This window comes from Aristolochia californica, unplaced genomic scaffold (genome assembly GCF_029961685.1).
Source record: "Aristolochia californica isolate CCGP_79_NKW_82.1479 unplaced genomic scaffold, dmAriCali1.0.hap1 SCAF_12, whole genome shotgun sequence".
In the NCBI taxonomy this organism is placed as follows: domain Eukaryota; kingdom Viridiplantae; phylum Streptophyta; class Magnoliopsida; order Piperales; family Aristolochiaceae; genus Aristolochia; species Aristolochia californica.
Window position 1 is genome coordinate 17,907,290 of NW_027181793.1, and position 14,323 is coordinate 17,921,612.

At 35.1% G+C, this 14,323-nt stretch overlaps 1 protein-coding gene across 2 annotated transcripts; it reads right to left on the minus strand.

Annotated features, from left to right (window-relative positions):
* Positions 1-3,870: 3,870 nt before the first annotated feature.
* Positions 3,871-10,358, minus strand: LOC137945222 (shaggy-related protein kinase kappa). 2 transcript variants are annotated; one of them, XM_068790997.1, is made up of 13 exons: positions 10,123-10,358; positions 9,049-9,307; positions 8,586-8,678; positions 8,442-8,501; positions 8,077-8,349; positions 7,195-7,269; positions 6,252-6,308; positions 6,031-6,171; positions 4,974-5,024; positions 4,784-4,879; positions 4,589-4,672; positions 4,381-4,483; positions 3,871-4,242 (listed from the first exon to the last, which is right to left on the minus strand). In XM_068790997.1, exons 2-13 carry the CDS (start codon positions 9,196-9,198, stop codon positions 4,151-4,153), a joined length of 1,275 nt encoding a protein of 424 aa, XP_068647098.1. In that variant the 5' UTR covers positions 9,199-9,307; positions 10,123-10,358; the 3' UTR covers positions 3,871-4,150. The 2 variants fall into 2 exon arrangements, with proteins under 2 accessions (XP_068647098.1, XP_068647099.1); XM_068790998.1 differs by having other exon boundaries at positions 10,086-10,358.
* Between the last annotated feature and the right edge of the window lie 3,965 nt (positions 10,359-14,323).

Here is a 14,323-nt window from a genome sequence, read left to right on the forward strand (position 1 = left end):
ATATTTATTGTCTTGATGTAAATTTTGATGGTTAAAAGTACTTTATCACTTTCAGTTATGACTCACTATTCATGCATCTTTATAAAGCAAAGGTAGAAAAGCAATGTAGTAAATAAATAAAAACCGTGAGATCTAATGGAGGTGGAGAGTACTATGGTAGGTATGTTGGGATTAGTCAAGCTCTTGGTCCTTTTGCTCTTTTTCTTCAAGAGCAAGGTATTGTTGCACTATACACTATGCCAAGGTCACTAAACTAGAATGATGTAGTAGAAGAAACAATAGTGTAGAATTTAGGACCCCATGTTTGGAACATCAAGCAAGATGAGAGAGGGAGAAGAGAGGGGAAAGAGGAGAAGAAGAGAGCAAAGAGAGAGCTCGGGTAGAGAAGAGAGAAGAGAAAAAAGGGAGAAAAAATATTTTAGGCTAAGAGAGAGATTCTTCCATGAATTGTGAGAAGAGGAGAGCTTGGTTGAAATCCCTTCAACCTAGACCCCTATTTATACTTTTTTCATTACATGTTCAGGGAAACTCTTCAATCTATTAGCTTCCTAATTACATCAATCAAGGGAAGATTGCAAGGTTAATGGAGAGAATCTAGCATCCTTTATGGGATGACACCTCATGCCACACTTCAAGGATGTGTGTGGGCTTTCTCCACACACGTGTGGGCTTGGTCCCACATTCTAATACTCCCCCTCAAGTTGGGGGTGAGAAAACATTGTAGATGCCCAATTTGTTACAAATGGTGGACAGGATTTTATGAGTGATTGATTTTGTGAGGATGTTTGTAACTTGTCCTTGTGGGGAGATATGCATGAGAGATAATATGTCAGATTGGAATTTCTCTCGTATAAAGTAGCAGTCCACCTTAATGCTTTTTGTTCTTTCATGGAAGACCGGATTTAAGGTAATGTGAATCGCTGCTCGATTATCGCAATATAGATCCATAACAGCTTCTTTATAGAATCCCAGTTTAGTGAGAAGAGACCTGATCCATAGAAGTTCACTGACTGTGTGTACCATGGCCCTGTATTTTGCTTCTGCACTGGACCTTGCAACTTCATTCTGCTTCTTGTTTTTTCATGTAACCAAGTTTCCTCCATCCATTGTACAATATCCCGAAGTAGATTTTCTGTCATCTGGGGATCTGACCTAGTTTGAATTTGAGAACCCTTCTATGTTGATGTGACTATGGTTCTTATAGAGAAACTCACTTCCTGGAGCTCATTTCAAGTGTCACAATATTCTTTCATGTGCTTGCCAATGAATAAGTTGTGGTTTGTGCATGTGTTGACTTACCACACTTACTACATATGCGATATTTGACCTTGTTACATAGAGATAAATAAGTTTTCCCATAAGTCTTTGATATTTCCTGATATCCATATCTTTATTAGCGCATGCAAATAATTTTGTAAGAGTTTCTGGTGGTGTAGCCCCATAATTCATGTCTCCTCCAGAAGATCAAGGACATATTTTCTCTGAGATAGTATAATTCTATGTTTGGACTGTAATACGTCAATACCTAGAAAGTATTTAAGCAGTCTTAGATCTTTTGTTTTGAACTCTTCACATATCTTTTCTTTAGTTTTCTGAATGCCCTTAGAGTTATTGCTAATTAAGGCAATATCATCAACACGACCAAAAGTACTTTCCCTTTAAGGGTGTCTTTAAGAAACACGGAGTGATCTATGTAACATCGGTCAAATCCAGCCTGTATCAATGCTTGGCTAAATTTATCAAACCTTGTATGAGGAGAATATTTTAGACCGTAGAGGGATTTCCTCAATTAATATACCGACTCCCCCTCAACCACAAATCCAAGTGGTTGTTGCATATAAATTTCTTGTTTGATATCCCCATTAAGGAAAACATCTTTCATATCATGATGATAGACAAGCCAGGAAGAACTAGCAGCAAGGAATAATAAGATACATATCGAGTTCAATTTTTCAATCGAAAAAAAAGTTCATTCATAATCGATTCCATAGCATTGAGTATAACCTTTAGCAACGAGGCATGCCTTAAAACAAATAATTGGCTTATTCGGATTATGTTTAGCCATACATACCCACTTACAATCGACGAGTTTCTTGCCTGAAAAAAGAAGAACTAGAGCCTATGTCTGATTCTCATACAGTACCTGTATTATATAAAAACACATTGTGAAAGTACATATTTGATATGTTTTCTTTGTAAAAAATTAAAAGGGGCGACAAAGGAGAAAATTAGAGCACGGTGAGAGAAAAAACAAGCAAGAGGAAGGGCGTCAAGAGTGAGAGGAAGCAAGAGAACAAGATGCTAGGTGTCAAGAGTGAGTGCGAAAGTGAATTCAGAGGGTGATGCGTCATATTTTACTTTCACTCATTTTTGTAATTCACTTTCACTCATTTTAAGTAGCGCACACTAACACTTTTGGGCTAGCCAAAGTGAATTCATTTGAAATCCCACTTTTGACATTCTTTAAAATCCTTTTTGGGGGCTCAATGTTGCATTTAAATCTGACAGTCATATGTTGCTTTCGTATGAAATCCTCTTTTGGGGATTCAATGTAGCATCTAATGAACTCTGGCTATCAAGAAATTTGTCTGAACACAAAATAGAAAAGCTCATATTTTTCATTTATAGTATCTTTACTTTTACCTCTCAATAACACAATCTGTGTATTTGGACCATTTCTCTGTCATCTATATCTCTTTCCAAATAATAATCACTTTTTTATTAAAATTTCTTTTGATTTAATAGAAATTAAACAATTACAATTGTGCCATTTTGAAGCATGACTCTCCAAAACCTTGTTGGGTATAAGTTTCATGATGGTTTTCATAATGATAGAAAATTATGTTGAAAAATCAACATAAAAAAATCTTACATGACTCTTATAATAAGAAGTCTTATTAAATCAAAATTAATATAATATAATCTTAAAAAAATCTCATGGGAAGAAAGTCTCACAAAAGAGTCTTTATTTAAAGGCATTTTTATTATATTAATCTTCTATTTATGTTTACTAATTTAATTATTCTATAACTTATTTTTTAATATTTAACTTTAGAGGTAACTCGGACAACGAGTAACTTAATTGTAACATAATTATACTTATTTTTTCTATTATAAATAAAATTTATTATACTAAATTCAATATGCTATTAAAACAAGTTAAGTAAAGTTTGCAAGTGTTAAGTACCTAACCAATACTATCCAAAAGACCAGCCTGTTAGGAACAGAAGACATATGTACTTAACCCAAGACATTAACATCACACCCCACCTTCACAAGCCGACGACAACGGCACTGCAACGACACTGGCCCGACCGCGATAATACCTAGACGCAACCTACCAGTATTTTAATCCAGCCTTTATGTCCACGCAACGACACTAGCCCGACCCAAGGCTTATCACAAAGACCTACCAATATTTAAATCCAACCTTTGCGCCCACGCAGCGACACTGATCCGACCCAGGTCTTATCACAAAAAACTACCAATATTTTAATCTAACCTTTGTGCGTCCCGAAACTCGAACTCACAACATGAGGGCCTATTCTGATACTAAATGTTAAACATCTAACCAATATTACAAAGAAAACCAGTCTGTTAGGAATGGAAGACATAAGTACTTAAACCAGGATCATAACAGTAGGTTAACGAATCAACTCTTAAGATCATGGATTATTTGTTAAAAATAATTTTTTTAATGAAAAGAAAACATTTTCTTTGTCTGGCAGAAGTGATAGTGGCAGAAGAAAGTTAAGTATTATTATGAATAGTTAAAGAGTTGTGATTAAACTAATATATGCTTTGTGGTTTATGTCCTCTTTCTTTGGCCTTATAAAATAGTGGTATATGAAAAACTTCCTTTTCTACAACTTAGTTACTAATATGGAATGGCCTCTCTCTTTATCCACGAATGCAAAAACCAGTACAGAAGAAACTCCAAAAGACTAATTACAATCCTCGAGCTAAAAACAAAAATCCTATCGTTGGGGCAAAGCCAACTCCAGTGGATATTTGCACTACTCTCTTCAAAAAGAACCAAAAGAAAAAACAAAAAGTAAAAAAATAAATTAGAGGGTGTAGGTACAAAGTCAAGAAACTTTACATGATCACTTCACCTCCAACTGAACAACCAAGGATGAACAGATGAGACTCACAACGTGTTCAAAGCCATAAAAAGGTTCTGTTTTCTTGCATGCTCTGGGATAAGCCTATCTAGAATTTCTGGTGAGAATCCTGCAAGCTCTGTCCAAACCAAACATAAAAGAACAAGTCGAATTGCATTTAGAAGCCATTAAATGTGAGTAAGAATAAGCAGTGAAAGTTGCTGTTGAGCTCTTCAATCACCACCACATCCATGTTTTAAGTTCCTAAGAGTTTTACCTTGAGGTTTGAAATTGAAGAGAGGAGGCAGAGGGCGGCCATTAGGAAGGCGAGTATTCGGGTCTCTCAGCTCATCAAAAAAGGGATGTATGCAGGCCTCTAACTGTTAACATCTCACACAGGAAACCATTAGAACAATATAAAGAGAGAGATCAATTAAGTTTAACTCTCAATTCAATATTGTCCAACACTAAAAGATCAAACTTACAGCAGTACATCGTAGATTCGGAGAATACTGTAGAAACCTGCTGACCAAGTCCACCGCTTCAGGAGGTAACCGCTTTTGGAAAACCTACGGTAAAACAATGTACATATAAGTAGAGTTTCAGGAGATTGATTATTTTTTCCCATATTAAATATGAAAGCATGGATAGCTTAAAAGAATTAAAGGAGGATGACAAACCTTATGCCATGGATGGGCCTTTATCTGGGGGAACTTGAACTCTGTATAGTTTGGATTCATACACTTTATCTCTTCCCTTGTGGGTGTTCCCAATACCTGTATAACCAATTTGAGTAAAACATTTGAAAGTCATAATTATACTGTTGTTAGTCCAGTAACAAGAGTAAGGTTAGTAAGATTGCTTTATTACCTTGATAATTTCAACCAGTTGATCAACCCCACTTTCTCCAGGAAACAGAGGCTGTTAATTAGGCAGTGAGATAAGCAAGAGAAGAATTGAATGAAGACCAGTCCACATACATTCAGACACAAAAACGAGCTGTTACTTATAAAATGACAAAAAGAGAGCACCGAGCGGAAGAAATTCCTCTTCTTCCACTACGCGACTTCCTCTATTCACAGCAGGGTCAGTTTTTGCACACAGATTTTTGCAATGTCCTTAAATGAAATGCATAGGATATTTATGGTAAGATGATTTTAAGAAGAGAGAAAGGAGGTTGGACGTCAGGTGCTTTTTTTCCTTAAAAAGGTTAACACTATTTACCATTGTTGTATAGCCAAACTTGGTAGCATAGCCAGTTTTGGTCTAACTCGGTTAGACCAGGTTCAACCACTGATTGGACAAAAATGAGATGCCACCTTCAGGTTTTATAATACACATTATATTTCTTTGTATCTAAACACAAACCAGTAGTTTGGTTGGCTACTACGTGTTTTTTCATGTAAGTGTATGGTCGTTGCTTCGAATCCTCCGTCCAGCAAAAACTTTTATCTCATCCCTTCATATGCAGATTATTCAACTGACCCAATATAACCGATTAGTTTGCGGTCAGACCAGACCACTGTCTGGGATTTCCTGTTTTAAGCTGAGCCCAGTCTTCCCTATGTAAGAACAGGCCAGGAGTCTGATGCCGGTTCAACCAGGTTGAACCGGCCGGCCCACTCTGGTTCTGACAACACTGCTATTTACAGGAATGTCAGTTACTTAATTATATTTATTACAATGCCATTATTTCAATTTTATCATTCAAAATTGTGTAAAAATAAGAAAAAAATCACCAATAAATATCAACATTAATGCATAGAATAATAAATAAATGTAGAATAATAAGAATTCAAATTTTAAATCATTAAATTTAAATTGATGGTAAATTCAAAACTGGGAGCACCTAACCTTATAAAGACTTAGGTCCATACTTTTATTTTCTTTTAATTAAGAACTAAAACTTGCCAGAGAAGTGAACAACCTGACCAAGAAGTAGTTCAGCCATTACACAACCAGTAGACCACATATCAATTGCAGTAGTGTACTCAGTTGCGCCAAAAATGAGCTCAGGAGCACGATAATATCTCGAACAGATGTAAGAGATATTTGGTTCTCCTTTGACCTGTATTATACATATCAATCAACATCAAATGTACAGCACAAATGGAGTTTCGTCTGTATTTAAAGTGGGAAAAGGCTTACCAACACTTTTGCACTCCCAAAATCACAGAGTTTCAACTGATGAGTGTGAGGGTTCACCTGAAAATTGGAATTTACTCATTAACATTTTCAAGGAAATGTTTGTACTGGCTTCAAATTGGAAATTGTAATACTAAAGACAGTGCACTCTGACAGTTTCTTAGAAAAATGGTGCTCTAATTAACGCTTAACAACATGACAGAGTAAATTGCTCCTTAAAGGGGATTCCACTGCCTACCAAGAAAAGATTATCAATATTTATATATCTGCATTAAGGCCACAAATTTATTTGACCATTACACCTCAACCCAAGACAGTTTTGGATAACAGATCTTGGAGTCCAGGTTGCTGAGAAGAAGGAATATATCAGAGCATTGCAGTAACAAGCAGGCTTTCAGAAAAATAGTAGCATGGCCGCACATTGAAATGGAACACAAGAGAGGCTATCTGATGGTTTAGGTATTGCAAAGCAACATATAAGGAAAACGATTATACAAAAAAGAAAGGAATCTAATATATAATTGAATAAATAACAACCAGTTTCACTCAATGAGAGAAATGGGGATTAAAATAGCCTCTGTTCATCTATTCTTCATCAATTTTTCTCTCTTTTCTTTCGCTTTTAGGGAGAAAATATTTGGCAATAAGGCATCTTAATACTCATTAAACCGTACTTAGGTCCAGAAAGATGACATGGAAAGTAAAAAAGGTACAGGACTTCACCAATTACAGCCTGCAAACCAGACTCTGGCAAACTAAACTGTGCCTAATTTTTCTTAGCTAGGACACAGCACAACTTTTTAATTAGTTATGCAAAGATAGTTTACTCCTTTCGGGTGCTTGCCCCACCACAATTTAAAGAGACAAAACTATGGCCATGCCATGCAAAGACACGAGAACACATAAAAATAAAAATTTATATCACATTCAGGGAGATAAACCTTACCAACAAGTTCTGTGGCTTAATATCACGGTGACAAATGCCAACACAATTGTGTACATAAGCAAGCGACCTGCAAATCTGCCAGAAAGTAAATTTATTAAAAAAGAACTATTTGTTAGTGAATGCAGATACTCGTGCTACATTAAATGTCAAGCAGTAGGGTATAAGAATTCTCAGCCCCCTTAGCAACTATTTTCTGATTACAATTTTTTCTTCATTAGCATGGACAGAGACTTCTAAGGATTGAAAAACTAAGAACTTTTTGCCGGAACCATTTATGTACAACATTCAGCACTTTGTGCGAATCTAATACATTTTGGCATGTGTATGGTATATGCATGAAGAGCCTTCCATTTTCCAAGGAAACAAAAACAATCTAATAAAATGACCATTTTTTTGCATAATTTTGGTTCTTTAATAGTCAAACAGGGATCATTATATTGTCATAGACATAGCTGAGATACTACATCACAGATCATCACCCAAAGATAAGTATCAGCACAAAAAATGTTGTAGACAAGACACAGTTATCAGTAAAAAGTTGTTGTAAATGGTATTTTTTAATAATAATGAGAAAAGGAATTCATTAAGAGGGCTCCCTAAGGAACAAGGAGTGCATGATGAGCACAGAACATAATTTCAGCCAGAGAAACAAATAAGAAAAAAATAAAATAAAAGTCAAAGAGGAAGAGAGGTGCCAAAAAATTGTTTCCCTGCAAGACTCTTTAAATTTATCCACCGAGAGACAACTTTCATTAATTATTCATCAAAAAGTTGAAGTACTTTCCTAAATCAGAATCATAATTGCTTAGTTCAACAAAAAAAAAAAAAAAAAAATATATATATATATATATAAATAAGTCACAGTAAAAAATAGCCACAAACCTGGTACGTATAGAGCTTCACATATACTAGGGGCATTCTTTGGTTCATCCTATTGTAATGCCTTGCAATCCGGTTAACTGTCTCAGGGACGAATTCAAGAACAAGATTTAGGTATAGCTCCTCCTTGTCCGTAGTTGAGAAAAAACAGTGCTTAAGAGCAACAATATTTGGGTGATCCAACATTTGCATGATCTGCAACTCTCTATTCTTGTAGCGCTTATCTTGAAGAACCTTCTTGATGGCCACAATTTCCCCAGTTTCTCTGCATTTAGCCTAACCATACACTAGAAAAAATTAATTTCTAACATTAGCAAGAAGAGAGACTAATGAGGTCACTGAAATCCCGTACGGTACCCCACACTTACCTGAAAAACAACTCCAAAAGAACCAGTACCCACCACATGCTCTGCTATGTAACTTACTGACTGAATCACAATACAATTATGTCATCGTTATTCAGAACTTATCGTATTAATGATATTAAGCAAAAGAACTTCTGAAAGTCTGACCTGTTTTATTTGACCATTTCTACCACCAATAGTTGTTGCTATTACATGTCCAGCCTCAGCACCCATGCCATCCACAATATCTGGCTCGCTATCCTGCAAATTTTTTGACTGTGAGATGCAATTTTTTTGCCGCAGAAGAGTAGATAACACCTCATTTTACTATAAGCCTTCGATAATAATGAAGGCTTAGCAGTAGCCTGTATCCCAAAGGCTGGCCCGATGCATGGCGCTTCACTAAAAATGATATTTCCATTTGGAGACAGTGCATGCATTGACAAACACCTAAACACGATCCTGGGATTAGTGAAAACAGCTTGGTAGGCTAATTGCAAACAATCAGTACACACCCAAGAAAACATCCAAGTACTTTCCAACATCCCCTCGCTAAAACACCTTAATGAAATGAAATTGAGGCATTTTTGTGAAAAGAACGTAAAAAAACTTCCAAAGACCACCAGCTTACTCTATCATCATCCAGTTCCAGGCTGTTGTCCCTTAACCTCATCTCAAGCATTTCCCTCCCAAGCCAATCAACTGAACTGGAAGATCCTTTGAAACTGTTTATTCCCCTTGAGCTGCCCCCACCGCCATGTCCCAGACTAGCAGAAGCCATAAATTCACTTGCAGCCTATTACAGACAATACCAGCTAGCCCATTTTATTAAATTTCCGAAGCACAACTTCATCACATACACACAAGAATCCTCGGAGGAATCATCAAACCTAGAGCCAAAAACGAAAACATTTAGATGACAAAACCACCACATGGCACATAAAATTCTTCTGAAACTAATCGTTGAAGACTTCTCAGCACATTCCCAAAAACGCAGACTTAGCTAACCAGCAAACACAAGAATAAAAACCTGTTTATCAAAATGCTTTTTGCGTCTTTTAACTCTAAAAAGAGAGCAACAAAAGTAATAGGAATTTACTACTATTAGGAAACAGATCATTAGAGAAAAATGAATGATGTTGAAAATGCTTTGAGTTCGAACATAGAACCTTGTGCTACAGGATCAAGCCTAGAAATATCAATGATACTAAATGGTATTAATAGAAAATTTACAAGCCACGTAAATGAGTAGTGTAGAACAAAAACAGAACGGAGGGAAGAAGATAGATTTATAAAAAAAAAAAAAAAAAAAAAAAATGAAAACATGGTGTTAGCGGAAGTGATCCCACTGACAGAAGAAATTGAATGATCGCACCCAAATAGCAAGATGGAGGAAAGAGCGTGAAAAATCAGGAACCCATGCATCCAAGCAGACCATGATATGCCAGTGATTTGAAAAACCCAGGACCGCCCACCAGGGAACTCAGCATTAATTTCAACTAGACATGAGACCACTCATTTTCAACTTCACCCAAAAACGTACCCACAGTCGATCCCAACTATTTCCAAACTACAAAAACACTGACATGTAACCAGACAAAACAACAAAAGGTATAACTAACAACTAGAGCAATAAAAAAAAAAAAATGATTAACCAGAAAGAAGAACCTGAAACTCCAACATCTTCAAGCCAAGTTTCACTCACCCAGGGCGCGGTCCGACGAGCCCAGAGCCAATTCCAGGCATTTCAAGTCAAAAAGAGAAACCCAGACGGAGAGAAAAAAAGCAAAAGTACGCGAGCGTGAAATTGAGCACTCATTTCACAGCCACCTGTACCTTCGATCCTCCCCCATGTTTCTACTCTCCAAAGTCCGCAACTCCCATCCGCCCTCGCTGCTTTTATAATAAAAAGCTCCGACTTTCGTTTTCAATTGTTTGTCTCGCTGCCGCTGACACCCCCAGTGACGCTCTCCACGACGCCTCCCGTCGTCGCATGGCAAACCCCGATTTCTTTTTCCTTTGCCGCCGAAATTGCTCTCGGCAATTGATATCCGTTGGATCACAGGAGAGACCACGTGGAATGAGATCAGAGGCGGCCTCTGATTAGGCGTAATTTTGAAGAAGATAAACCCCTGGACTGGGCGATGATGACGAGTTGATTCTCTTTTGTCCTTTCTCGACCATGTGAAGGGAAGGCGACCGACAAATAAATATAGGTTGGGCCCACCGGCTGATCTAATGACAATTTTGCCCCTAATGGAGTCTGTATTCTCTTTTTAGTCCTTTCTTCGTATTGTTCATTTTAATAGTATTTAATATTTTATTTACTATCACCTCTAATATGGGTTTCCTCGACTCGACTCTTGTAATTATTTTAGATGCTTATGAAAAGTGAGAGAGAAAATGGAAAAAAATATAGTTTGGATATACGTGAAAAATGAAAAAGAAAATAAAATTAGTAAATTTTAAAATTTTGATTATTAAAATTTTCTCTCGAGTTTCTATTTTTTTTCTCCTTGAATTCCATAATTTTGTGAGAGAAAGTGATTTTTACTCGTATTTTCTTTTCTCTCAATGATCCTTTGCTGTCAAACAACAGAAAATAACTTTCTTTCCCCTTTTATTTTTTTTTCTTTTTTTTTTCTATGGGTTCCAAACAGTCTGTAAGTGAATAACCAGATCGTACTATCTTTTTTACTTATACAAGTAACAAGTGACTTGATAAAATTGACAACCCTACTCTCTAAAAGAGTGACTTCTCTATTTTTTTTTTAGTTTTTATTCTTTCTCCCTCTCTCCTCTTGTAACAATGAAAAATAATCATGGAAATAAGTTATCTAGAGTTCTTTTTATTTTTTGTTTTTTCTTAGTGGTTGTATTCCAAAATTTAGTATATTAAAATATGTTGCTCTAATAATAAAACAACAAATCGACTTTCTTGGCTAATGATGCTTTGTTTACTTTACTAAAGCCTTCTACCTTCAAATTATTCTAAGAAAGACAAAAGATATGCACAATATGAACAAACATAATTTCTCTTTTTTAAACTAAGTTGAGGTTTTTTTTTTTGTTTTTACTAAGAGAAGTTTATATTAAAATGTAAGGGTGGCATTTTTATTTTAGTTGTTATATGGATAAAAAGAGAGATAGAAGGATCATAACTATCACCCATCAACTATTGTGGCAATTGCCTAGTGAAGAAGAAGATAGTCAGGGGAAGCTTGATTGTGACAATAACTAGTGATAGTCACTTGTGATGGATGGAATATGTCAAAGACATTTTTTACTTGTTTCGATTACTTAAAACCTATTCTATGACTTGTGGGTGACCAATGAATTAAACTTTTAAACATTACAAAGAAAAGTATGAATTTAAATTTACACGATATTATTATAAGACATTTAAAAAAAACTTTAATTTAGGGTATAAGAGCTTATATTTAAATAAAATTTCTTTAAATTGAATCATTTTTTATTTAAAAAGAAAATTTTCCAACAAAGTTACCTTCTCTTCATTTGAGTAATGATAAATGGAATGCTTGTAAATTGATAAATCCTTTTCGTTCTTTATTATTTTCCAAAGTGATGGGTAAAATGATAGAACAAATTATTAGATAAAATTGTTACACCTAACCATATCAATAACAACATAATGGAAGGAAGAGGAGAGAAATAGGAAACAAAAGGCTGGTGTAACATTTGAGAGTGGTAGAAAGAAGAAAGGACAAGGGTGAAGAAAACTTATTTTAAATTGCTCTATGTTAGGGGCCAAATTATAAACAAAGGTGATTTGATGTAAGGGCAAGTTAGTAAAAAGGGTGTAACTGGGTTCAAAGAAGTTAAAAAATAAGTTCAAGTAGTTCAGTCCAAGAAGGGAGTGATTGTTACATTGTTGCTACCAGGAAGTTGCCTAAAATTGAAAGGTTAAAATTATCCATTTAATCATAATGAATTGAATCAGTAAAGGGAGACTTAATACCTTAAAAATTGTTTTTACAGCTTTATGTCTCCTTTCTAAGCTCCGACCACCTCATCTCTCTTTTTCTTTTCACTCTCTCTCACTCAAGTTGAACAAATTGTTTTCAATGTCATCCAAGTAGATTTTTCTAAGGTTTTCCCCCATAGGAACCATACATTTATATTTCAAATGTGTATCTTGTATAATAATCTCTTTTCTTCAAAGTCTACAAGGTTAAGTTGCATAAAGATAAAAATCTCTTGCCATGTCATCAAAGTCCACAAAGGTTATGTTGCATAAAGAAAACAATCTCTTGCACTATTATCAAAGTCCACAAAAGGTTAAGTTGCACAAAGACAACAATCTCTCACATGAGTAAGATCATAGACTAGGTTTTTATTATGTTTGAATCGGGATTGGTGACCAAGTTCTTCCTTAGGTTAATGACACTCAAATTGTCATAATAGATAGGATATAGTTGAATATCGAGTACCAAATACTTAAGCATCGAAAAATAATAATTTTACAGCCACTATGTGTGACTCTCTAGGATTAGATTAGAATCTAGCGTATAGGCAAAACTGCAAGCATAATGCACTAGCTATCATGAAAGGTAGAGACATCCTAATCAACTTTCACGGATGCACTCATGGGTGTGCTAATAGGTTTCGAATTATATTTCATTTAGGTATCTTTTTGTATTCTTAGACTTAAGTAGTCCAAGGAAGAATAAAAGTTTACCCATCAACTTCGTTCTTGATGACTTGAACAAATTCTTCACAGGAGGAAGTGATAGTAGAGCCAAAGATTATATTATCCATATAGATTTGGACAATAATCAAATCTTGTTCATGACTCATTGTAAACAAGGTTTTATCCAGACCTCTTTTTACCCATTTTATTCTAAAAATCACTAAGTCATGAGCTCTAAGAGTACGATTCAAATCACACAAAATTTAATGCAATTTTTGCATGGGGTATGGATTTCTTAATGTATCTTTGAGTAATAAAGGATTAACTAATATGGACTTCATCCTAAAAGAATGCTTGAGACTCAAAAGAGGGTCTCACCGCTCTAAGCACAACAACATGATTTATAATTTTATCTTGGTCTAAATTTATAAGGTTTGTCATCTACTTGTAGATCTATGTACTTCGTGAAGATAATTTTCATGCATCTTTACTATTTCCTATTGAGATCTTCGCCACACTAAGGATGGTGAATGTCAAAATTTTCATTTAGCATAAGTAGGCAAGCTTGAATTGCACTAAGAAAATTCAAAATAGTATATGAACTATTGTAGCCAATGAGACAAAGAATTACTTACATTCAAGTTCTTATACAAGTATAAGAATTAAATATAAAAATCATGCACAAATTCTTAAGTGAAATTTGATTCATAGCCATGAGATGAGATTCTCAAGACCTTGATAGAGATCCAAAAACACAAGCACAATAACTCCATAGTAAATTCTACCTAAATAATAATGCCCAACATGCATTTAATCAAGTTTTGTCCTTTTTAACTCACCTAACTCATTTTCTCTTACCGTCTAAGCAGTGCTAATGGCAATGTAGGCATGATTTTCTTATACAATATACTTTCATAAACTAGGCAAAAGGCATCAAAGTGGCTACACATATAAGATTTCTCAATGAATCCAATTCTGGTTACATAGCTCTAATGGTAGTAGGACCTAAAATTTTTCTAATTGTCTTCTAATTGAGACCTAGTCCATTTCTATTAGGCTTGATTAGGTTGTATAGAGGTATGTAATTTCATGGGTTTCATAATAAACTAACATTTCCCTCAATATGTAATCATTCTAATTCTAGAAAAATACCTAATTAATAGTTTACCTAAGTATATCAAACATCATGGCTTGCATGTTTTAGCAAATCAATGATTGTAAACTAAGCTCATGTCAACAAAGTAGTTAACTTACC

Excerpts from the sequence above, each read along its gene's own strand:
- LOC137945222 (XM_068790997.1), bottom strand. The coding sequence starts at position 9,198 with ATGGCTTCTGCTAGTCTGGGACATGGCGGTGGGGGCAGCTCAAGGGGA. Across the intron at positions 8,350-8,441 it reads CTTTTGGAGTTGTTTTTCAG|GCTAAATGCAGAGAAACTGG; the intron begins GTAAGTGTGGGG and ends GTGTATGGTTAG. Across the intron at positions 6,309-7,194 it reads TTAAGCCACAGAACTTGTTG|GTGAACCCTCACACTCATCA; the intron begins GTAAGGTTTATC and ends TCCAATTTTCAG.